At 37.6% G+C, this 24,139-nt stretch overlaps 1 protein-coding gene across 1 annotated transcript in view; it reads right to left on the bottom strand.

Moving 5' to 3' along the window:
* The window catches only part of REV3L (REV3 like, DNA directed polymerase zeta catalytic subunit), a 111,027-nt gene that overhangs the window by 58,174 nt on the left and 28,714 nt on the right, over positions 1-24,139 (bottom strand). The window contains exons 2-4 of the mRNA XM_065735017.1: positions 7,743-7,932; positions 4,159-4,233; positions 2,002-2,162 (exon numbers count right to left, since the gene is read on the bottom strand). Of these exons, the coding sequence (XP_065591089.1) occupies positions 2,002-2,162; positions 4,159-4,233; positions 7,743-7,932 (426 nt within the window). The remainder of the gene's footprint in view (positions 1-2,001; positions 2,163-4,158; positions 4,234-7,742; positions 7,933-24,139) is intronic.

Genomic DNA, 24,139 nt, shown 5'->3' with positions numbered 1-24,139 from the left:
ATAAAAGTTATGTAATAGTTTTTTAATAGTTTTATTTGGATGTGGTGCACAAATGCAGCCCTATTCCTTAACTATCCATTAAGGGAAGGATCTGAACTAAAGAGGAACTTCTGTGTCTTCTGGATGCAAGCTACTGAGGGCAGGGTATTCTTGTTAGAAAAATTTACCTGCTGATCTTTCACAGCCTTCAAAACTGTCTGCCCATCTCCATGACAAACAAACATATGGAAATGGGTACTCTGAGCTGACTGCTTACATCTAGCAACAGATTTATTATTGAATTTTACATTCCTTACCAACATGTTTTTTACATCTTTTACAAGTTAAGTATGCTGTACTAATTTTGGCAAAAGCTTTTACTGAAATCTATGAGAAAGAAACATATGTTACAAACTACAGCTGACTAAAATAAACATGGTACGTATGCTAGCCATAAGCAGAGGCTGTGCCTTCTTTACCAGCTTGACAGGTTTCAGCTTGGACCTTCCTATGTCTGTTGTGCAAGGGATGGCCACTCAGCAGCACTGCCTCTATATGTTGTACCCCTTTGTCTTTAAGCTGCTGTGCTAGGAGTAGTAGATAGCAATCCCTTCTCCAGGAGCTGCAATAGATTGAAGCAGGTGTGATGTGGAGCCACTCGAAACAGTACTCATCTTGCTAGGAGTACTACTTCTACTATCTGATTAAGCTAGGACTGTCAGGTTCTTGCTTTTATCCTCTTGGTTTTCTCCACTGCAAGAATAGTTTAAGCCCCTGCTCCTGCTCCACCCCTTTCTCTTCATCCCATTAAAATATAGGTCTCTCACATCTAAGTAAATGATGAAGGAGAATATAAACAGCTGATGTCTCTGTCATCTCTCATGCCAAAGAGAGAACTATGGAACAATGGGAGTAACTACTCGATACTGTTAGCATGTCTCCAAAAGACCACAATGGATGTGTGGAAGGTACCTGACTAAACCTCTTCAGGACTGATGGTCCTGAAGATACTTGTCTCTGGATTAGGTGGTTTTTGGTTTATTGTTTATTTTCTACAGTTATGACATTAAAGTGTACACTGAAAAGTGTAGCCTACTGTTGCATATGGAAAGAGTGTTTTCTTTAGATGTTACGAAATCCATGCACTAATTTATTGTTTAGATACACACAAATAAAAAAAGTATGGGGAAAAAACTGAAGGCAGTATAATTCATTTTCTGATTTTACCAAAAGATATTTTACCACTCTTATGAAAGTTTGCTTAAGCTATAAGAACAATAATAACTTAACAAAAAATATTTAGTTTTCCAAATGTAAGTATCAAAGACATGATGTTTTGCCTAGTGTTATCTCCCTTTTATACTGAAGCATTTAAGTAACATTATATATGTTCTTACCAATCTTCAGTTTTATCTAAGAGTATACATTCAGAAAGTCAAATTATTTTTTTTTAATGAAAATCAAAAATATCTCCTTTGCTCAGGCATTTATGTTTCATGTTTCAGCACTGAGCAAACGACCTTGGTACAAACAGAAGCATTCTAATTAAAAACAGTGGAGCATTACAAAAATCTAGCTAGATTGCAAATGCATTACTACAGTAAGAATGAATTAAATTGGTGTAGGGATAAAAAACAAATATCAATACAATTAAAACAACATGATTACTACGCTACCTTTTGTGTAAATTCAAGTAAGTATCGTATCCTAAAAGAAAATTTTATTTTCTAATGCCTAACTCAAAAAGAGGCACGAACACCTTGTGAGAAATGGACAAAGCCACAGTGCTGACAAAATATGTTCTTTCATATATAGCACCTCATTTTCATGGGACAGGCTTTTCCCCAAAACCAATACAGAGACATAAAAAGGAAAATCGATGAAAAGGTATATATGGGCTTCATTTTGACACAGAAGACAAACTATAATGAAACAAGACGTGATACCCATTTAACCCAAATATTAAAAAATGCTATTTTAGCCTTAAAAACAATTGTTTAGTTGAAAGAAAAAACTCCTTACTTTTTCTCCTTGCCTTTCTGAATTTGACAGCAGCCAGGTTTATTAAATTCATTCCATATAAGTTGTAATCTATGAAGAGCTGAAGGAGGTAGGGAATATGGGCTTCATGAGGCTGGTAAGATTTGTTCATTATGGCTCCACCTTGCAGAAGCTCACATACTCTAAAATTAAAAATAAATTAGAACATAATACTGCAATTGTTTCCAGTACAACAATGCTGTTGTATGATTTTTATCAAAATACAAAATGTATTAAAATATAAAGCACATACAAAGGAAAATATAAAATATTCAGTGTGTATTTGCCTTAGTTTTTTAACTTAAGAACTTTATGTTCACAAGAATGGATTCCCTGAAATGCTGCATCCTAATAATGAACACTGAGTGTTAATTCTGTAAATCTGAGCTCAAACAAAGAAACAAAAAGACCGAAGAAAAAAAAATAACCAACAACCCTTGGAAAAAAAATCATACTATGTACTATCTTTGCAACATGTCCTAAGCTGATACAGTCCATGGAAATTCTTTTACAGAACAACTATGGCATCTGTATGCCTACAAACCAGTAATAACTTTGAATCTCTCTCCAGTTCTCCCTGGTACATTTATGAAGAAGTTCTGCAACGTTTTAAAGTTTCATACTGTACACACAGAAGCAGCATTTTAATAGCTTCTGTGAAGCACATTTTAAACATCTGCACATTAAAAAGCAATTGCAGGCATTTGCATAATTATAAATCAGTGCAATAAATTTATCTCAAAATAGTATGATATTTCTAAATCAAAGAACAACGCTAAGTATTTCTGAATGCAACAAATAAGATTAAAACAATAAAGTTTTATCTAGAATGATTAAAGTAATAAACTTTGTGAAGTGTCAGTCCTTTTTTGGGTAGAAGTAATTCAAACATGAGAATTTCCAAAAATCCAAATGACTGTCACCCAACAGTCACCAAGTCTTACATGTACAGATCACATCAAGATAAAAATTTACCTTAATGCAGAACTGTACAGGCAATCATTAAAAAGGTTACGATGGGTAATAGAAAGCAATTAAGGATTTCAGTTCATGCTGGCTAAATAATTTCTCTTTATTTATCACTGTCACAGTAGTTGCACTAAATTCAGGAAGTCTGAGAACCAAGCACTGTGCTTTCATTTAATAGGGCATTACAGAAACTGTTACTGAAACAAAAACAACTACCCAATTTTGAATCTAAAAGTAATGGGCACTGGAATGTAAAATGTAAAAACTAACAAAATGCACTTCTATTATCACAGAAACATATCAAATGGTTTGGATTGGAAAGGACCTTTAAGATCATCTAGTTCCAGCCCCCCTGCTATAGGCAGGCACACCTCCCTCTAGACCAGGCTGCACAAAGCCCTGGATCCAGCCTGGCCTTGAGTGCTTCCAGGGAGAGGCATCCACAATCTCACTGGCCAACCTGTTCCAGTGTCTCACCACACTCACAGTAAAGAGTTTCTTCCTAATATCTAGTCTAAATCCACCTTCCTGTTTAAAGCCATTTTCTCTCATCCTGTCACCACCTGCCCTTATAAAAAGTCCCTCTCCAGCATTCCTGTAGGTCCCCTTCAGGTTCTGGAAGCCCACTACCAGGTATTCTCAGTCTTTTCTTTTCCAGACTTAAGAGCCCCAGCTGTCTCAGCCTGTTCTCTTAGGGGAGGTGGCCCCAGCCATCTGATCTCCTCTTTACCTGCTCTAACAACTTCTTGTGCTGGGAGCCCCAGAACTGGACACAGTACTCCAGATGAGAGCTCATGAGAGAAAGTAGGAAAGAGTACAACATATAAAACGTTGTTTTTGTTAAGTGTTATACGAAAAATAAAATGATGCAAATGTGTTAAACTACATAAAAATGGCAGTTAATACAAGGCAACTAGAAGCATGTATAATTTGGTTCTATTTTGCAAACATGATACTCCTTTAAAAATACTGTTATTAGCATACTTATAATTAGTAATTTTCCTACTGTTTTGAAAAGCTTGTACAATACTTTTATTACTTCTACTGTTCAGACGTAGGTGAATATCGCTCCAAAATTTATTTCTTCCATTCTAGATAGAAGGAAATCAGCCAGAACTTCATATCTGACTGTATCATACATGTATCATATCATACATACTGTATCCATACCTTTTTACCATTGCAGGATTGTAAAGATAGATCTTCATGAATTGTCTCTCCTTCTCATGGTAACCATAAAAAGGCCTGGAGAGGAAGAAGTAAAAACAAGAGGTTAGCCAGTTAAATGGTGGCCTTTATTCAACTGCAATTTAACATGAAGCATATTAAAATCTAGAAGAAAAAACAAAACAGACGAACTGCATACATATCCAGGAAAATGAAAATTCCAAGCATCGTGCCAAAAATCATTATAATCCAAATGTATTTCTTAATAATACATTTTCATTCAATTTCAAAACCTTAAGTGCTCCTGGTGCATATGACAATTCTTTACAAATTCTACAGAATCTTAACCCATTGTTATTATAAACTATTGAAAACATGTATTTCTGAATAGAAACACTGCAAACATTTCATAAAAGACAGTGACTCAGTGGGGTCAGATGTGGAACACATACACATTTGAATCTGGGGAGGAAGGCAAAGTAAAAAACAGGAAAAAAGTATGCAGATGTCTGGGGTAAGATTGGGTTATACTGCACAATTTGCATTAGAAATTTCAGTCTAATACAGACAGGTGGTATCAACAGGAAGCTCCTGTCATAGGTCACAAGTCTGCTAGAGGTGGTAAGATCACCAGATGACAAGTGTTTAATGCTGCAACCCATTTTCTGAATGACTAATTTCAAGTATTTTCCACATTATTTGGTGAAGCACCGAGTACTCAAAAATATGGCTGAAGAAGGGGAGTGCTACATTACTACATAACATTGAAGGTGAAAACAATAGGCTCTATGCATGTCAAATTACCTAAAAGGTTCACTTAAGCACTTCTGGCTTAGCACTGTTCCTCGTCTTCCCCATATGTAAACACATTGATGCCATACCATCATAATAGTACTTTCATTGAATTTATCAGCACTGGACTACTTCAAAAACAGCGTTCAGTTCTTCTGATAAATGTTGTAGCAAAGTCACTGAGGACATTAATTTCACAGATCAGGTGTAAATGAGTAAATATCAGCTGTGTAATATAAATAACTGAACAATGAGAGCAGCTTAAAAGAATGAATAGCTCCCCCTTTTCAGTGATTACTAGTCATCTCGTGCACTAAATGAGGCATGAATCCTGAAGAAAATAGGATTTGAGAATGCAATTAAAGAGTACATGTCATAATGAATATGTCAAGGCTAAGCTGAGGCTGCACAGACAATATTAATTCTGGTATTACTTGACTGAATTACTGACTTTTCAGCATCAAGAATGCTAATCTAATCTAACATGCTTGTAATACAGCATGTTAGGGAAAAAATCCATAATTCAACACAGCGGGTAAATGCAAGAAGTCTACAGTTTGCAGCAATCATGACTGAAGTCAACATTAGTCCAGGAATGCATATATTCAATTGTTACCTCCATAAACTATTCTTAAAAAGTTGAGCTTTTATGCTTACTTGCAATATTTTAAAAAAGGTAATAACAGGCTTTTCCGTCCCAAATTAAATGCAAACTCAACAATACAGTTGACTTCTGTATGATCATATGTGTTCATATGTTATATGTGATCAAGAAACATTCAGGTGTGGTACAAAGGAACATGGTTTAATAGGGAAATAATGGTGGTAGGTGGGCCACTGGACTAGATGATCTTGGAGGTCTTTTCCAACCTTGGTGATTATATGACATACACACACATATACACCTAGAGTGTACACTTGTTAAAAAATGTTTATGGTATTAAAACAGATAAGTTGAAGCAACAAAACTGTAACTGTTATGCTGAAAAGAAGGAGAGGGGATCTTGTATAATGAAGCAATCTCTTCTACATAAATAGTAATAAGCTTAATGACAGTTTATATACATATAATGAGTTATAATGGCTCAAAACACTGCAGGTAAGTAAATTAAAAACAACTTGTTCGAAGTCAGCACTTGCAAGGCAAATGACCCATACTCACATTGACATGGAAGTCAGGAAAGTAGGAGTTACAATACTTTCAAGGTAAGATAAGAAAATCTACTTTAACTTCACACTACAGAAAGTAAATGTATTTCACCAGTTAATTGCAGGACCTCCACTAATGGAGGCATTGGCAGCTAATGCAACAAATACCCTATTAAACCTGTAAGGGTTTACAGAACAGCTTTCTCACTAATACAGAAAAAAAAATGGGTAAGATATCTCCATGATTTGAAGAAAAATACAGGCTTCCCAACACAAAGACACTTTAACATCTAAAACCAAAACCTGACTTCAGTCAGAACAGAAAAAAAACAAATATTTCTGTCACCACACAAGAATGTCTACCTACCCAGGTAAAAGATTAAAGTACAATTTCTTTTAGGTGCATCCCATTAGTCTCTTATGCAAGCAAATAAAATATATCAAACAGTCTTTCCAATGCTTTTTTGAAGTAAAGAGCATCTGGTTTTCAGTAAAGACTCTTTTGAAGCTCTAAGGCACAAAAGGTGAATAAAAGGCAGGTTCCTACATTGCCTGATGTCTTCTCACTAATTCAAGGAGGAAAGACTGCCTTCAGAAGTTTACACCACCCAGGCTACACCGTTGAGATGAACAGTTATGTCAATATTCATGCAGCTCTCAGAAAAATAAAAATAAAAAAATATATATGGTGGGTTAGCATTCCTTCTATTGCAAAAATGAAGTCCTGATTAAAAGTAAAAAAAATAAAAAAGATACTGTGGCCACTTTGCTGGAAGTATCTAGAAGGCAGCACTACAATTGGCTGAGAACAGAAAGATTATCTGCCCAAACCTAACATTTAGTAAGGACACATTTTAAAAGACCATTAAAAATTTTTTTTTTAAAGTAGCACTGTATAGTACTGAAAATTAGCATTTACATTGTTTTGCAGGTGAAAAACTCAATGCATATACAAATTGTGTTCCTTCAGGATAGCTACCTATTGTTCACCATAATTTGACACATTTTATAGTCCTCAGTTATGCAAGTCAAATAAAAATCCATCAAGAAAATCCTTAAAATGTTAACATTCAGTAATAATATATAGAAAGCAACACCATATCAAAGCAGAACAGCTGGTTTGACAGATAAGTGAGTAATGTTTATGACCCTCCACTTCATGCCCTGTGCTGCCAGAAGGATCAATGTAAAACATGACCCAACAGTTCTGTGATGTACCTTCTAGAGGTGCCATCCTGGACTATTAAAAAAAAAAAAAGACATAGAGGTGGATTCGTGCAAGGCATGCCTGGTCACAGGGAACATAGGATAACCCAGACAAGGAAAAAGTTATGTTGGGAACATACAGAGGCAAAAAAAAAAAATACTCAAAAGAACACAGTTGGAAGACAACAGGCAGTAGGATCCAACTTAGTTACAAAATGTTTGAGTCATGAACTATACATTATGTTAGATCAAAGCAAATGAAAAGAGTTATTTAAGATTTGTACAGGCCTGTATGAAGGCATACAGAGGGAAAAAGGGGAAAAAATAAAGAGAAAGGAAGAGCCCATAGTCATCCAATCCCATGCTAAGCATTATCTAAATAGAACTGCAAAAAGCATTTCAAAACAAGTAAAAAAAGAATCTTAACAGGTCATACTTACATTCCAGACACTAATGACACTTTGAAAACATGTTGAATAGTAGAAGACGGATTGCCTAAAGCAACATTAAGTGCTCTGTCAATGCTGAATGCCACTTGGCGGAGATAGTGCTCTGGATGCTGACCAAAACCATCATATGGTACATAGAGGTAAGGAAAGACTCCATGTAAGTGGAGACAAGTCTTCTGACCTAAAAAGAGAAGGTAAACATTTATTTCCTAATGACATCTTTATTTAAGTAGCCACAGAATTCGAAATTTTTCAGGCTATTTTCAGGTTATGCAGACAGCATAAATGAATTAAACAAGTTCAGATCTAGTTAATACAGAAAGTACCAATTCAGAGCAGTTCTCAGATTTCATTTATTGACTAAAGCAATAAAGAACAGTCAAGATTAGAAGACACAGTGACAAATTCTGTTGTAATCTAACCATGATCCTAACAGTTTTCTTTATGATAACACAGCAACACCACTCAAAGAATAATTTTGCATAGTGATTTAGTGTTGGATGGTTTAACAGTTTCCCAGTCCTTGTGAAAATTTGGTCATTTTAAAATTCTTTCAATTCCTTACTTGGCTGAGTGTACAACTTCCCAGAAATTGAAAGGAATCTCCAAAGCATCTATCAGGTCATTCAATATCCTAGATACTAAGTGTAAGCTGGAATGTAGAATAAAGCTAGTGATTCTCAACTTTTTCAACACGTTGATTCCTGTGACATCTCTGCCAGTCTCTAGCCTTCTAACAATATACTTAATTCTCAGCATTAGCTTTCATCTGTCTGCAATAACAGCAAATGAGAAAAAACACCATGAAAACCATGGTGTTAGCCAAGACCACAGCTCAAGCTTCTGCTTTGGACAAGGTAAGCACAGTAACATCGATTGAGATCTTCCAGTCAACACCAATCTTTTATTTATTTATTTTATTAGTCTCATCTGTAAAGTGTATTCTCTGTTCTTTCCTCGCCACGAAACACTACAGCCAGCATTCCCTCCTGAACTGAAAGTTCTTTTAGAGCTACCATCTGATTAGTCAAGTTAAGTGAGTTAAAAACATAGGCATATTCATTTAAATTGCAAGTATTTAAGATTTTTTGCTGACCTAAAACATCACTTTATTACTGAATACAAAAACATGTACAAATAAAGCTTCCTTATACCTCCTCCTGTCATCTTCCTCTCCACTCCCTTTATGTTCAAAAACCCCAAACCAATCACAGAAAACACTGTAGCTTTCAAATGACCAAAGCACCATACTACCATCTAGTTCCATGGAAATCTTACAAACCATCCACACTGAATCACTCCCTCATTTTTGATTCTGCCAGGAAAGCAAACAAGCTGCTGCTGACAGAAGGCTCTGAGTCAGCAAGCAGCTAAGTTACATGGATTTGTACAGTTACATACTTTGATCCTTGTTAGTATTCACTCATTTATCACATTTGGTTATACTATTTTTATTTACAGTCCACGTTACTGCAAGTCTTACCCTATTAGTGTAAGAACTCAGTCATTTGCTTCCATCATTTAAGTAAAAATATCAAATTGCACCAGATGTTGTGGTACTGTATCTGAGGCCCAGGCTCCAGGAGCAGCAGCCACTGTTTGTGCTGAGCCACTACAGATTCCTGGGGATTGCTTCCAGTAGAGCCACAGGAAGAAAACAGATCTACTCACTGAGGAGCTCAGACCAAACAGAATGACCAATTATCATCAATTAAAGCCTTGGCATTGGATGAGGTTAAAAAGTTTTATGCTTTAAACATGTCAAATATCATGTTTCTCTCTCTCTTTTTTTTTTTTTTTTTTTTTTTTGAGACACAGACAGAAGCAAACTGCTGGAACAACAGTGACTGCCCACAGCAACCAGCTGATGTTTTTACACCTACCCACTGCTTTCTTTAAATCTGCAGAATCAGTGGAAGCTCTACAGCATGCTCTGCAGGAGCGCTGTGCAGACTGTGCAACTGCTCTCCTCAGTCTCTCGGTGGAAAACCGAAAGCCTAGCAGTGATTTCCAGAACTTACCTCTTTCCAGCAAATAACAATGTTTTGTGCTACAGCACACATACATCGCAACTACTCTGCATGTGAGCAACATGTATGATGGCTTTATTAACAAATGGACACACTGTGTACATAAACACAACAACTGACAGTGATAACTGGCAACCAGACAGCCCCTCCATAGCCCAAACTCTGTTAAAGAATGGGATCTGCACTGGTTGAGTTACTTGCAAGTCACAGACCAAACACACCAGTACACAATGCAAAGGGCTGCTGAGTAAACGTACAGATATCTAAGTAAGGCTGTGGCTTACTCATAAGCTTTTTTCAGGCACTAAATGAAGCAGTGAATCAACAAATGAGAAGTGCTGCTGTAACACAGGAAAGGAGCAATACACAAAAGCCCTGGGATATTGCAGTATACTCAAACTAGCAAACTGGCTACAGTCTATGAAAAGAAGAGTTCAGCTGAACATCAACACAGATGGATAGCCAACATAGTAATGAATCAATACCTGGAAAAAAACGTATTTTTTTTAGTCAGGAAAGTGAGCCTTACTTTTTTTTTTTTTTTTTAGACACAGCCCTAAACCCATACCTATTAAAGCAAGTGACAAAAATGCTACTGAAGTATTAAAACCAGATATAGCTTTTTGTGTACTTGAAACCCACAAGACAGGGATTAAGAAAGCAAGCCTGCTAATTTTTGAAGATAGCTGCTATATGCATTACAATTAGGAATGCATACCAGATGTAATCCTTGCTCAAAATATTAGAAGAAAAAGCCATAGTAAGCCTGAAATGGAAATTTTCTATATGACTAGGAGAACTGAAACCAGAAGGAAAAGAGAATGCAAAACTGCTAGACTGGATATGAAGAACAAGCAAGAACTGATTTCTTCTGACCACCAGAAAGTTCAGCCACACAGGATGATCTAAAAAAGAAAAAAAAACAATGCAAACTATACAGTATCACACCATGGCAGAATTTGGAAGGGACCTCTGTGGGGGGGTCATTTGACCCAACCCATCTGCTCAAACATATGTACACGTCATTTCTCAGTACAGCAGGCTAGAGAGCCTGAGGATTATCATGCCTGTGACCTCAGAGATGTGCTTTTTTGTCATGCGAAAACAGAACTGACTGAGCTAAGCTTATAAAAATATCTTCGAGCTAAGATAAAACTGGACAAATCTCAGTACAAAAGAAAAATGTGAAAAAAATAGGGACCTTATTCTATTCCAGTTCAGGAATAAATTTAGACAAGGTTCTTGACAAGTGTTCAAATGACAAGAACCTACAGATTCACCACAGCTAGCGCATGAAAATCTTATATGTATTTGGGGTAGGAGAAGATTAGAGATTTAGGAGAAAACTATCTGCTCTGAATTTCATACAATGGTTTGGGTTGGAAAGGATAACCATCTAGTCCTTCCCCTCTGTCAGAAGCAGAGGCAGCTTGTAGTAGATAAGGTTGCCCAAAGCCCATCCTTGCAGGCTTGGAACACTTCTAAGGATGGGGGATCTACACTGTCAACCACTTCCAGTGCTGCTTCCCATTAGAGTAAAATTTTCTAAACTAATCCATATGAATAAAATTTTCTGTTCTAATCCATCAGTGTCTTTCTTACACCAGAGACCCCCAAGCTGGATGCAGTACAGTGAGACCCCACCTGGAGAATCACCTCCCTTGACTTGTTGGCAACACTACAGTTCATGCAGCTTAGGACACATGATTTGCTTTCTGGGCTGTGAGCACACATGATCAGTTCAAATCCAATTTTTCACCTACCAGAATCCCCAAGTCCCTTTCTGAAGGGATCCTCTCAGACAAATTTTTGCCCACTCCTACAGAAGGATTTGAGGATTCACACTCCAGCAATGGGTGAGTTCACGCAGTTATCACTTACAGACTTTCACTCTCACAGGAAGAATGTCTGAGTGCAGCATGCAGATGAGCCTAAACCAATGCAGTTTATATCCTCCAGTACTAAAGTAGACTGGAATCTACTAGGCCCATAAGTCAATACCAGTCTCAGAACATCCAAAAGAAACCACACACACAACCTTCTATGGTCCATTCTACCTAGGAACACTGAAACCCTGTGTCTTCTCATTAGACTAACCTAAACAGAAACCATCAGGCAAAGCTCTACTTTTGAATTTGTATCACCACACAGAAAAGATGTCAAGATTCCAACATAAAGAGAAAGAAGCTCGAGGACACTTCAACCTCTGTATTTATGCATGAAACAGGGTGATTCTAAAACACAAAATCCTTGCATTTGATATTTCCAGAAATGAATCAGAACATGACCTACAGTTGCAATACAGTTTCTCTCATGTTCTACATACAGAACTTAAGGCCATTTGGTTTCTATGCTATATTTCTTAGTTTAGGAAATGACTGTGTTACTCTTACAGACTGAAGTGTGATGTACTAGAAACATTCTGCATGGACATAATCTCATTTCATGTTCAGAAAACTAAAACTAAATGTAGATATACACAGCTTTAGAGGAAAGTTCAATGTCAGTCTACAAGCAAACATATTTTGCTGCAACATTTCTGCTACATACCAAGAATGATCCCATTTTAAGACCATAAGCAGAGCCATAGGGAACAAATGTACATAATCAATTTCTGTAAATAAAGTAAGTAATTAGCTTCACTGAAGCTGTCCCAAGAGTTGCTATTTTAACTACTGAACTATGACACATTTGTCCCAGGCTATCATACAACACAACAGGATGGGAGCAAAAAGAATGTAGCAGCACTTAAATACATGGCAAAATCCCAAGATTTTAGGAAAGTCCTGGCTGGAGATTAAGAAAAGGATGTAGTTAATGAAAGACAAAGGACTTTTATATGTTTGAAATCTATTAGAGTACTTTAAGTGAGGTATGTTAAGTTTTGCAAAGCAGCAAAACTAATTAAATATAGATTGCATTAAAAGAACACATGTGAATACACAAAGTACGTCACCCCAGGACGTAGAAAAAAAAGTCCTACGGGATTCCTTTCTATAACTATAATAGTAAAGCAAACTCAACAGAAAACAGAAGATGAGACACTGGCATCTTTAATGGATAAACAGATACTTTCCAGTTATTGTTGAATTATCCTGATCAAAAATTTTCAAAGAAGAAAAAAAGAAAAACAAAAAAAACTCACAATAAAAAATTCAAAATCAAATAATTAAAAAAATCCGAACTCCAACCCCTCTAAATGATTATGACTACTGAGAATGAGAGAATTAACAATTCCATGTAAAAAAATCCCAATAATTGAATTTCTAAATAGCACAAATGTTAGAAAAGTAGAGTGTCAAAGTTTTTAGAACAGTAACAATATTAGAAAATTATTGCTTTCAAATTTCTTTCCCACAAAAAAAAAAAAAAAAAAAAAAAAAAAAAAGAGTTACCATACTCCAGGCCACCTCATTATTTCCCCAGGAAGAATCTTCAAAAAACAGTAAGTCATAACAAGAGTACTTTTACCCCATCCTGACTGCTAGGTAGGAGCAACACGAGCATCTCTGCACAAGTTAAATGATACTTTGAACTTAAACCATCTCACTCACTGGAGTGAATTTGTCAAGACACTGATCACAGAATACTCAATACTGAGCTACTGAAAAAGGACAAGACTTGACTACTTTACACTGGCAATACAACCTTTGGAATGAGGCCATCATTCTTTGACCCTCACAGAAAGCAAGAACATCATACATATGTGAATTCAGAAACAAGTCAGGTAACACTTTGATGAAGCTAAATCTCTTCCCTAGCATAACTTGGGAAAGTCCTTCCCTCTTAAAATGTGTCATGACATTCAAAAATATAAGAGTTTAATATATTAGTCTCATTGTCTTTTAATAGTAGATTATATTTAAGTAAATTCTTCAATGAAACCTCAACATTTCCCAGAGTCCAAAATCAAGCCATCTTTTTTTCCAAGAAAGTGCAAAGAAAGAGAGAAATACACAGAGCTCAGAGATGATATTTCATATACAGGATTACTTATTTCATCAAAGCTTTCAGTCTCTAATGTATATGGGAACATTTATTCCAGTAACAATTGTAAAAGGGACAGAGAAATAGTTTTTAATTAACTATGTTTGAATCAAAGTGGAGTGCTTGGCTAGAGATGTACAACTATTTATAATTCTTCAATTAGCAACCGTTCCTTCTACCAATACCTCTACATTCATGAAGAGAGAAAAAAAAAGCCATCACCATTAGGAAAACAAGGGCCTGTGATAAATTATAGCTTGATTATTCCTCACCCTTGATGCAGAGATCCTTAGAGAGGAGAACTATGTTTTCTCTTTAAGATCAGGAAATCTTTGTATTGTTGGTGCACACTGAATTAATACCCACCCAAGAATCAAAGAAAAGAGATTCACTTCCCACCTAGGGAGACTTCATGCGTGGACCAAATTACTTACTGTAGATGATGTACTTTCTCATAAAATGGAGGCAACAGTACTTTCACATCTGAATGATCTGTTTAAAGGATAAATATACTAAAAAAGCACTGAGGGAAAAGATGGCTTCTGTACAACAGCTTAAAAGACACTGGACAAAGTGTCCAAATAAGCAGAAGCATTCTATTGAGGATACTGCCACATCTATCTCAGCAAGTCTCTGTGAAAGGAAAGCAAACTCCCATGAGCAATTTGTAGGCCTAGAATTCTACCACTGAATGTACTCTTCTAAGAGTAGCAGATGCTCTCAAATATCTGAAATTGTACTCAGCTTTAACACTTTTGCATCAGGAAAATCAAAACAACACAACCATATGAAAAACCTTCATCTTCTAACTATAGGATAGCTTAATTGCAACAAAGTAAGTGAACAAATTTGTTCTTCCACTTGAACTAGGGGGGAAACAAAGAAAAAAGCAGAACATTCGGATGTAAGTTTCCAATACATAAAAAAAAGCATGCAAACATACATGATAACTAACTGTGCTAAGTGGAAAAAGGTAAAAAAAAAAAAAAAAAAAAAAAAAAGCAGGCAGAAGATTTCTATATTTAAAAACAATGATGAACATTTGGAATTAATATTGCAATACTTCAGTGGTTTTCTATAAGTAGATAAGGAAATCTGTTTTGGGGGAGTCCCCTCCAAACTAATGTACACAAAGGAATCTTTGTCCTCAGATCTGCCGTCAGTTTCTAGAATCAAACAGTAACCCTACATGCTTTCTTGGATCCTTATCTTCCAAATAACAATACCTCTTCAATTATTTAACCAACATGTTAGGTCCCAAGGTCTTGAGAAGCCTGTAATGCTTCTACTGCTCAGAGGTTCAGTGATGACAGCGCAGGAATCACCAAACAAAATTACATTTGTATCACCGATTTTAACAGAGTAAGTATACACTTAAGCTGTTGCATCTCCAAGTAATACATTTTCAACTAATTTGCTTGCAAGTATTTTCTTTTTATTTTAACATAAAATCTAAGTTGTCTTAATTATATGAAACATGAAACCTAAGAGACAACCTGGTTCACCAGTCTGGAAACCCACAGAGAACCAAACTCCACTAGATACTTTGAACTATGAGCTATCTACAGAACAAATAATCTTTGAAGTTGCTCACCCTAGATTACACACTAGACATTACTACACATAGAAAATATCAGTTGAAGCAAGGCTTCATCTTAGTGTGGATTTTTAACTTTTTTATTTATTTCAACCTGGCAACATGTAACAGGCTCCTCCCTTCTTGAATCAATTAATGTATTTTCTGAACATGACATTAGAAAATACTATGGTTTTCAATTTCAGAAACACTATTGAAAAACTTATAGGAATGCTATCAGGGCCTGTAGGGATGCAACGAGGACAGCTAAGGCCCTCTTGGAATTAAACCTTGCAAAGGAGGTCAAGGATAACAAGAAAGGTTTCTTTAAGTATGTCAACAGTTAATGGAAGATGACCAGGGAAAATCTGGGAGCTCTAGTAAATGAGGTGGGTGCCTTGGTACCAGGGGACACTGAGAAGGCAAAGATTCTGAACACCACCTTTGCTTCAGTCTTTAACGCTAGACTAGCTCTCAGGAATATTAGACATTGGAAGTAAGCAAAGACACTCAGTTGGTTGAAGTGGATCTGGTCAGAGATTGTCTAGCCAAAAATTAACACAGACAAATAAACGGGCCCCAATGGGATGCACCCACATGTGCTGAGAGAACTGGCAGAATTGATTGCTGAAGCACTCTCTATCATCTTTGAAAGGTCCTGACAAATAGGAGAGGTGCCTGAAGACTTCTGAAGGATAGCCAGTGTCAATCCAGTCTTCAAAAAGGGTAAGGAGAAGGATTTGGGAAACTACAGACCAGTCACAGCCTCACTTCCATCCCTGGAAAGGAGATGGAACAACTTCTTCTGAATGCCATCTCCAAACAATTGGAAGAGACAGCTATCAGGAATAGTTAACATTTATTCACCAAGGGGAAATCGTGTTTGGCCAACCTGATAGCCTTCTATAACATTTAGACTACTGTGTTGAGTTCTGGGCTCCTGTCAAGGGTTTACAGGCTCCCCTGTCCAAAAAAGACAGGGATCTCCTTGTCCAGCAGAGGGCCACAAAGATGATTAGGGGCCAGAGCATCTTCCATATGAGAAGGCTGAGCAATGTGGGTCTGTTCAGCCTGGGGAAAAAAAGACTGAGAAGGGATCTGATAAATGTTTATAAATATCTGAAGGGAGGTGGGAGACAAATGCATGAGGCCAGGCTCTTCTCGATGGTGTGCAGCAATAGGACAAGGAGTAATGGCCTAAAACTTAAACATAGGAAGTTCCATGCTAACATGAAGAAAAACTTCTATGCAGTGCAGGTGATGGAGCACTGGAACTGGCTGCTCAGAGAGGCTGTGGAATCTCCTTCTATGGAGATATTCAAGACCTGTCTGGACACCTACCTGTGTGACCTAGGTACCTGCTTTAGCGGGGGTTGGACTCTAAGATCTTTTAAGGTCCCTTCCAGCCCCTGCGATTCTGTGATTCCATGATGAAAGCACAGCTGAATATAGAATATTTTCTATTCTCAGATAAACTAATGGCCTGTGTGCTTTGCCACACCCAGTAAAAGATGAAAATTAAAAGCCCACAGAAAAAGGAGAAACAGAGTAGTCACACAACCTATTCCTCTCCATTTCCTTTAACTAACTTCCATTAAAAACTATTACTGCTATCCAAGTTATTTTAGCTATCTTATCAGTCTTGATCAGAGTAAAACAAGTCACATACAAACGGATATTGGTTCATATATAACCTAAGGAGAACAAGTTTTGCTAGTTGTTAACTGAAGATGCTAATCTTTACATATGGAAACATAAAAGTACTCTAAGGAGTGTGCATAATTCCAATCACAATTCCTGCCTTCCCTGCATCATGCAAAACCAGCTGAAAGATTTCTGTTTAAATAGAAGAAGAGACATTTCTGTCAGCTAGACTGGGGAATAATATTGCTGAAGACCATGGTTCTAAATTCTAGGCAAAAAACTTAACATTCATTGTGATAAGGTTAGCACTGTTTATACCAGCATTACCTTTCCACAGATACTTTTCAGAAATGCTGAATATTATAAATTCATGAATACCACCAAACTTGTGTAATCCCAGAGAAGTGGTACACTGTAGAACATAAACACTCTCATGAGTCAGACTGATTTACATTAACAAAAAAATGATGCCATATTCTGTTTGTTTTTTCTTGCTCTATTCTTTATACAGAACTAACTCTATGAATACTTCCTAGACTTTTTCCCCCTATACTTGCATTAAGACCTCCAGCTTGTGCCTAACTGCCTCAACTCAGCCAATTCTCTACCAGGAAGCTAGACTACATGCTCCACAAAAATAAGCAGTGTTTTTATGTAGTTGAGTTTACACAGCGATGTTTGGTAGCAGGAGGACTGCTGGGGTGGCCTCTGCCAGCAGAGCCCAGCAGTCACCCTACATTAGATCAGAGCCAGCTCCAGTTGCTCCAAAAAGGTCCTGCTGCTGTCATGAGCCATGAGTGATGCTGAGTGTGACTCTGAGGGCAGACTGAAGAATGGGAAAAAAATGCTGTGGTACAGCAGATGGAAGAGAGAAGAAAGGTGAGAGAAACAGCCCTGCAGACACCAAGGTCAGTGCAGGAGGGCAGGAAGTGTTCCAGGCACAGAGCTCATGCTTAACTTTTAATGAAATAAGTAAGTTCTTAATTTGCTATAAGTTCAAAGCTTACCATTTTCTGGACAGGTGACAAGTTACTTAAGGACTACTTTCTTACCTTACTCACCTTTTAAATTACTCTAAGGTTTTGAAAGGGCTATATGGTATGTGACAGTAATAGTAGAGACCAGACTTCCTGACAGGAGAACAAACTATGTTCTAAATACTACTGACTGCATGCTAAGGGTTACACTTCCAGGTGCTGGCAGCAGGGGTGGCCTCTGTAAGAAGAGGCAGACAGGTCCGGCTGGCCTCAACAGACCCACCACAGAGCTCAGCTGAGTTCACTACCGAAGTTGGTGGTACCTCTGGGAAAACATGCTTAAGAGGAAACACCAGCATCAAAGTGAGGAGGAACAGATGTCCCTTGCAGCCCTCAGAAGGGCCCACACCAGAGGAGAGGGAAGGAGACAGAAGGAAGGAAGTAGTGGCAAAGAGAAACCACAGTGAAAATGAACTGAGTGCCACCTTCTCCCTTCATCCCCTGTGTGAGGCTTGCAGGATGAGGTGGTGTGCTCTGGGGAGTCTGGAGTGAAGCTGAGACTGAGAAAAAGGGAAGAAAGACGTAGGTTTATGCTTGAGTTTGTTTTCCACTACCAGAATCTATTTTAATGGGCAATAAATTAATGTTCTAGCTGTAAGCCTCTGAATCTTAAAACTTATATCAGAAGGTTTGAAAAAGGTAACAACAGCAGGACATACTATTAGCAGACTATACCTGCTGTCAAGTGATGCACAATTTTAACAGAAGATTTCAGAGCGTTACACGTAAACATTTCTGCTCTGAACTTTTACTCAAAGTAGAAGTTTCAGCCTATTCATAATAACTTCATATAAAACAACATATATCCCCAGTCCCTAAGGTAACAAAAAACTTTCGATGCAATATTAACATATTTAACCACAAACTTTTCATAAGTTAGTCCTATTACTGTAACTTCCACTGAATACCATAATGACATAAACATTATCCATTTGTTGTATCGATGTAATAAACAAAGCAGAAGAAATATTTTTTTACAAGCAACCTGTCTAAAAAGACATTGGTGACAAATATGCCTGTTCATGAGTCTTCCAAGAAAGGCAATACACAAAAGGTGCAGAATGTCAAAAAACATTTCCAAGAGTGGGAACAAGAAATTACATCAAGCATGTAGCGTGACACAATGCTCTAATTCATTTTTACTTTTTAAAAAGATGCTATAAACTGAGACTCCACATTCCTGAAATCCTTATTCTATGTTTTCCTTAAGAATTCTTGAGATAGGAGCCCTGGGTTACACAAGAGGAACAGTTTTCAGCTGGTACTCTGAAAGTAAGCACTGTTTTGCTATGAATCAATCCCCAGCTAAATTCAGTTCTATGGAGCAACTTCACAGATGAATTATAGAGGCCATATTCCTCAAAGTTGGTGGTTTGAATCCTAATTCATCTCACAGAATTGCAAATACAACAGAATTCTAACATTCTTAGAACAACAACAAAAAGCCACACCCAATTTTACTGCCTCTTTTGCTCCCAGATAATTCTGGACCTCTCTGCTCCAGTTTAACTTATAATCAATAGCTATTCACAGTTAACTCAAGAGGCACTGTGCAAAGTGCAAAAATAACTGTATAAACTGTAAAGCAGCATTAGAAAATGAATAATCACAGTATATTTTTGTTCTGATGAAAGATTTCTCTTCCTCCTTTACACTACCATAGTGTGTTATAAAGCAATCACAGAACAGTAATGTTATTTCTCTACTTGCCATCTTCCTTGCCATCCAATTATTAGATGGCCTCCCTGTGAATCAGAAGTTGCAAAAGGGTAATAGCCTTACACAAGGAAATAACTCCTTGAAACTCAAAGTAAATGAAAACAGTTTTTTTTTACATTCCTACAGATTCATCCACTGTGTTTCAAACAAATCTCCTGGTGCTGCTCTGAAAATAATGCCTTCTATTTCATTATGTTGGCCCATAACATCAGAGGGAGAGATGGTGGTGCAGCTGTAGAACCTTCCCACCATGCTGTTACATACTGTCACTGTGTGACAGAAAGCAGCAGAGGGGCAGTCAGACAGAACAGCATCTGACATGAAAGTGTGGATGAAGTGAAGGTGTGCTATTAAATTCCTCCATGCAGAAAAAAACAGCACCCACTGTTGTTCACTGATGCTTGCTGAATGTTTATGGAGACCAAACAGTGGATGTGAGCATGGTGAGACAGTGGGCAGTGCATTTCAACAGTGGTGACAGTGACGTAAAAGAAAAGTCACATACCAGATGGCCACGCACAGCTGTCACATCAAAAAATAAAATGTCTCAATTGGCTCATCTGTGTGAACTGGATAATGATACTGACTATGCTGAAAAAAAGTGTTTTGCAGCAGAGAATCTGCTGTATCAAACAGTGTTACGCTTCTTGTTGCTGTTCTATTTTCCATGGAAATAAACAGGAGGCATTACTTTAGGAGCAAACTAGGTATATTTTAGCTTTCTGTCTTCCACTGTGAATACAGTCCTCGATTACCAACACACTCCCAACTGCAGTTTCTAACAAAGTGGGTTGCCTTTTTTTTTTTTCACTCCACATAAACAAGCATCTAGACCACTAACATCAATACACTCACAGCGTCTGTCAGTCTTCCAGTATGATCTTTTTATGCCTTCTTCTGCTTTTTTATATATTAGAAAAAATGCAAGTGAATGCTCTTTCAGTAATATAGCTGGTGTTACTATTTTATTCTGCACATTTTGCATTGCTGTTAAATATCTTACTTCCTATTTCAGTTTCTTTTGTAGCACACTACTTCACTTCCTCATCTTGAATTAGGCATCCATCCCCCTCTTTTCTACTATAAAGTCTACTGTCTCTTGGCAGCACTTGAAGGGTTTCATGGCTTTCTGCCTGCTCCAGCCTTTCTTTCCTAAAAGAATACCCAGCCTTTGTAGCTCTCTTATCTTACGCTTGTTACAGCCATTAATTGGTAACATACACACTGTTCTAGTTCTTCACATAATTAGAACTGCAAGGCCTTTTCATGTCTTGGTGCTACAGTAAAAAAAGAAAAAAGAAAATTAAACATTTGAGCACTTTACAGAAAGCATGTATCCAAAGACTGTTTGGCCTCTACAAGATCATTTCATGTGGGTGTCTTGTATTCACTCAATAATCTCCAGAGTGGCTGTAAAGACTGTGTAGACTGGATGCTTTGTTTGCCAAGACAAGGTATTTATAGCAATGTCTGCATTCTTTAAGAAATGTTTTGAAGTGTTATTCAGAACTAGCTGTTGCAAATGTAGTACCAGCCAATGCAGATATTCCTATTTTACAGGGTCATCTTGCTGTCTGTTACATTTTGAAATGCTGAAATTCTTTGCACAGCACATCTCAAACTACTGATTACCTTTCTGTAAGGAAAACCACTTATTTTCTGCAAGGTGCTCAGCTCCAGGGTAGAGGTATTCTGCATCAAAGCAAGGAATTGCCTCAGTGCAAGAGGAGGGCTGCTGCTACTGGGGGAAGGAAGTACACTGCTAAGTGACAGAGAGACAGAGAACTCTGTCACTTTGGGAAGCAGAGGGGGAAAACTTCAGTTTTGTCCCAGAGTTTTGTGAGTGAGCTCCTCTAGGAAAGTAATGCATCCAAAAGCCCAGCTGAAGTGCCTCTATACCAATGCACACAGCATTGGAAATAAGCAGAAGCTGGAAACTGGTACACTTGGAAAACTAACATCCCTAAGTTGGTGAGATATGGATTTGAAGGGAGAACTATTTGGTAGATAAGGAATTGGTTGGGAGAACACACCCAGAGGGTTGTGGTCAATGGCTCTATGTCTAAGTGGATGCCAGTGACAAGCGGTGTCCCTCAGGGGTCTGTCTTGGGACTGGTACTCTTTAACATCTTTATCAACTACACAAATTAAGGGATCAGGTGCAGTTGATAGAGCAGAAGGAAGGGATGCCATCCAGATAAACCTGAAAGATGGTTCCATGTGCATCTAATGAGGTTCAAGAAAAGTGCAAGGTCCTGCACTTTGGTTGAGGCAACCTCAGTGTCTATTGGGGCACTTTCAACACTGACTGAGAGAAGAACTCCTTGAGAGCAGCCCTGCTGAGAAGGACTCAGGTGTCTTAGTAGATAAAAAACTTAATGTGAACCAGCAGTGTGCACTTGCAGCCTGGGAAGCCAATGGTATCCTGGGCAGCACCAGAAGAGGGGTGGCCAGCACGGCGAGAGAGGTGATCGCCCCCTTTCTGCTCTGTCCTCGTGAGGTCCTATCCAGAGTACTGTATACAGGTTTGGGACCCCCAACACAGGAAAGATGTGGAGCTTTTGGAGAGGGTCCAGAGGAGGGCCACAAAGATTATCAGAGTGCTGGAGCAACTCTCCTATGAAGACACGCTGAAGGAGCTGCGCTTGTTCTGTCCAGAGAAGAGGAAGCTGTGGGGAGACCTCATTATGGCCTTCCAATACTTAAAAGGGAGATTTATAAACAGGAGGAAAAACCACTTTTTACAAGAGTAGATAGTGATAGGACAAGGGGGAATAGTTTTAAACTAGAGGGAAAATTTAGATTAGACATTAGGGAAAAGCTTTTTACTGAGAGAGTAGTGAGGTGCTGGAACAAGTTGCTCAGAGAGGTTGTGGATGCCCCATCCCTGGAGGCGTTCAAGGCTAGGCTGGATGGGGCCCTGGGCAACCTGATCTAGTACTTGACCTCTCTGAAAACAAAAGCTCTCCCTCACATATAATTAAAAAAAACAAGGGAAGAAGGACAGCTAGCAGCCTAGATACCCATTTTAAGCCAATACATTAAATGTTCAGAGAGATTACTTAGAACAGTCCATCCCCTGCATTGTCCTGTTCAGATTGACTTGCATCTCCCCAAACTCAATCCTTTTCCAGCCCAATGAGAGCAGTGATATGTAGGCAGTGTGATTTAACACTTTTTAAACAGCCCTCATAAAAATGTTTTCTTCACATTTGACATCAAAATTTTAAGATCAAGAGTAGAACATTACCAAAAGTGACAGAATCATGACAAACTCCACATTTAGCTGATGTGTTGTTAAAAAGAATATTTAATTTTCACTGTCAGAACACTGCACTTTCTACAACAGTTTTCTGTTAATGCTTTAAGAGATCTCTCTCCTGCTCTTTCCTAAGAGACAGGTTACCATGCGTTAGAAGCTCCCTTCATGCTGAGCTTTGACTGGCCCACACTCTGCAGAGGACTGCAATCAGGAAGGCAGAGAAGATAAAAACGCACGTATTTAGCGCACAATCAGCATTGTTCAGCTTCTCGAAATGTCACTGTGAAGTGAACTCAGGCAGCTTGCTAGGATTTACCCTCAAATCTTAATAGCACAAATGCATAACACACCTACTGAAAGATTCTTCTTATTGCCTTTATCACTGACAGTGTAATGAACTGAATATCCATATACTTGCAGTAGTAACTACAGGGATGAACACGTTGCTTTTTACCTACTGCTACATAAGGGTTATTCATGTATTTAACTGTAATGTCACACACTACTCTCTACTGGAGAAAAATAAATAGGGAAAAGCCTGGGTAACTGTAGAATCAGTATGAAGAAAAAAGAAGTTAATATTGTGTATATATTATATTGTGTATAATACTTGGGACTACTAATAAAACTCTTCATTATTCTGAAAATTGCTGATTTGCAAAGATCTTTATTTCTAACAGATCAGCTCTAAAAAACTACTTGGATTTTTAATATTTAGATGTACGCCATATTATATTTCAAACTAGGTAAGTTTTCACGTGTTCTAGCTTTTTGTTGCTTTTTAAATTACAACTCCTTAAAATGATTAAGACAACCACAATTTATTTGAGCTGCTTTTTTCTTCGTGCTATCACTGGTGACTGAAAACAAGTAAAGTAGAATTTATAATCATGAACAAAGTAACATTCTCAGTGACTGATTTAGCTTTACTTAAGAATGAGATAATACTATTCAAATAGTCCACATACAAAATTATCTAAAACACGTTTAAATGACTGTTATTGTATGGAACTACTGTTAGCAGGGAGAACTACTAAACTATATAAAGGATATGCTTTATTTCCATTCTAAATGCTGTTCCATGCAAGTGAACGCAAAACAACAAGCATGTTCGCACTTTTTTTTTTCCAGAA

This window comes from Cyrtonyx montezumae, unplaced genomic scaffold (assembly GCF_038088225.1).
Source record: "Cyrtonyx montezumae isolate F1298 unplaced genomic scaffold, pur_monq_1.0 scaffold_0, whole genome shotgun sequence".
NCBI lineage: Eukaryota > Metazoa > Chordata > Aves > Galliformes > Odontophoridae > Cyrtonyx > Cyrtonyx montezumae.
The sequence above is the reverse complement of the archived record's forward strand: the minus strand, read 5'-3'. Positions and strand labels throughout refer to the sequence as shown.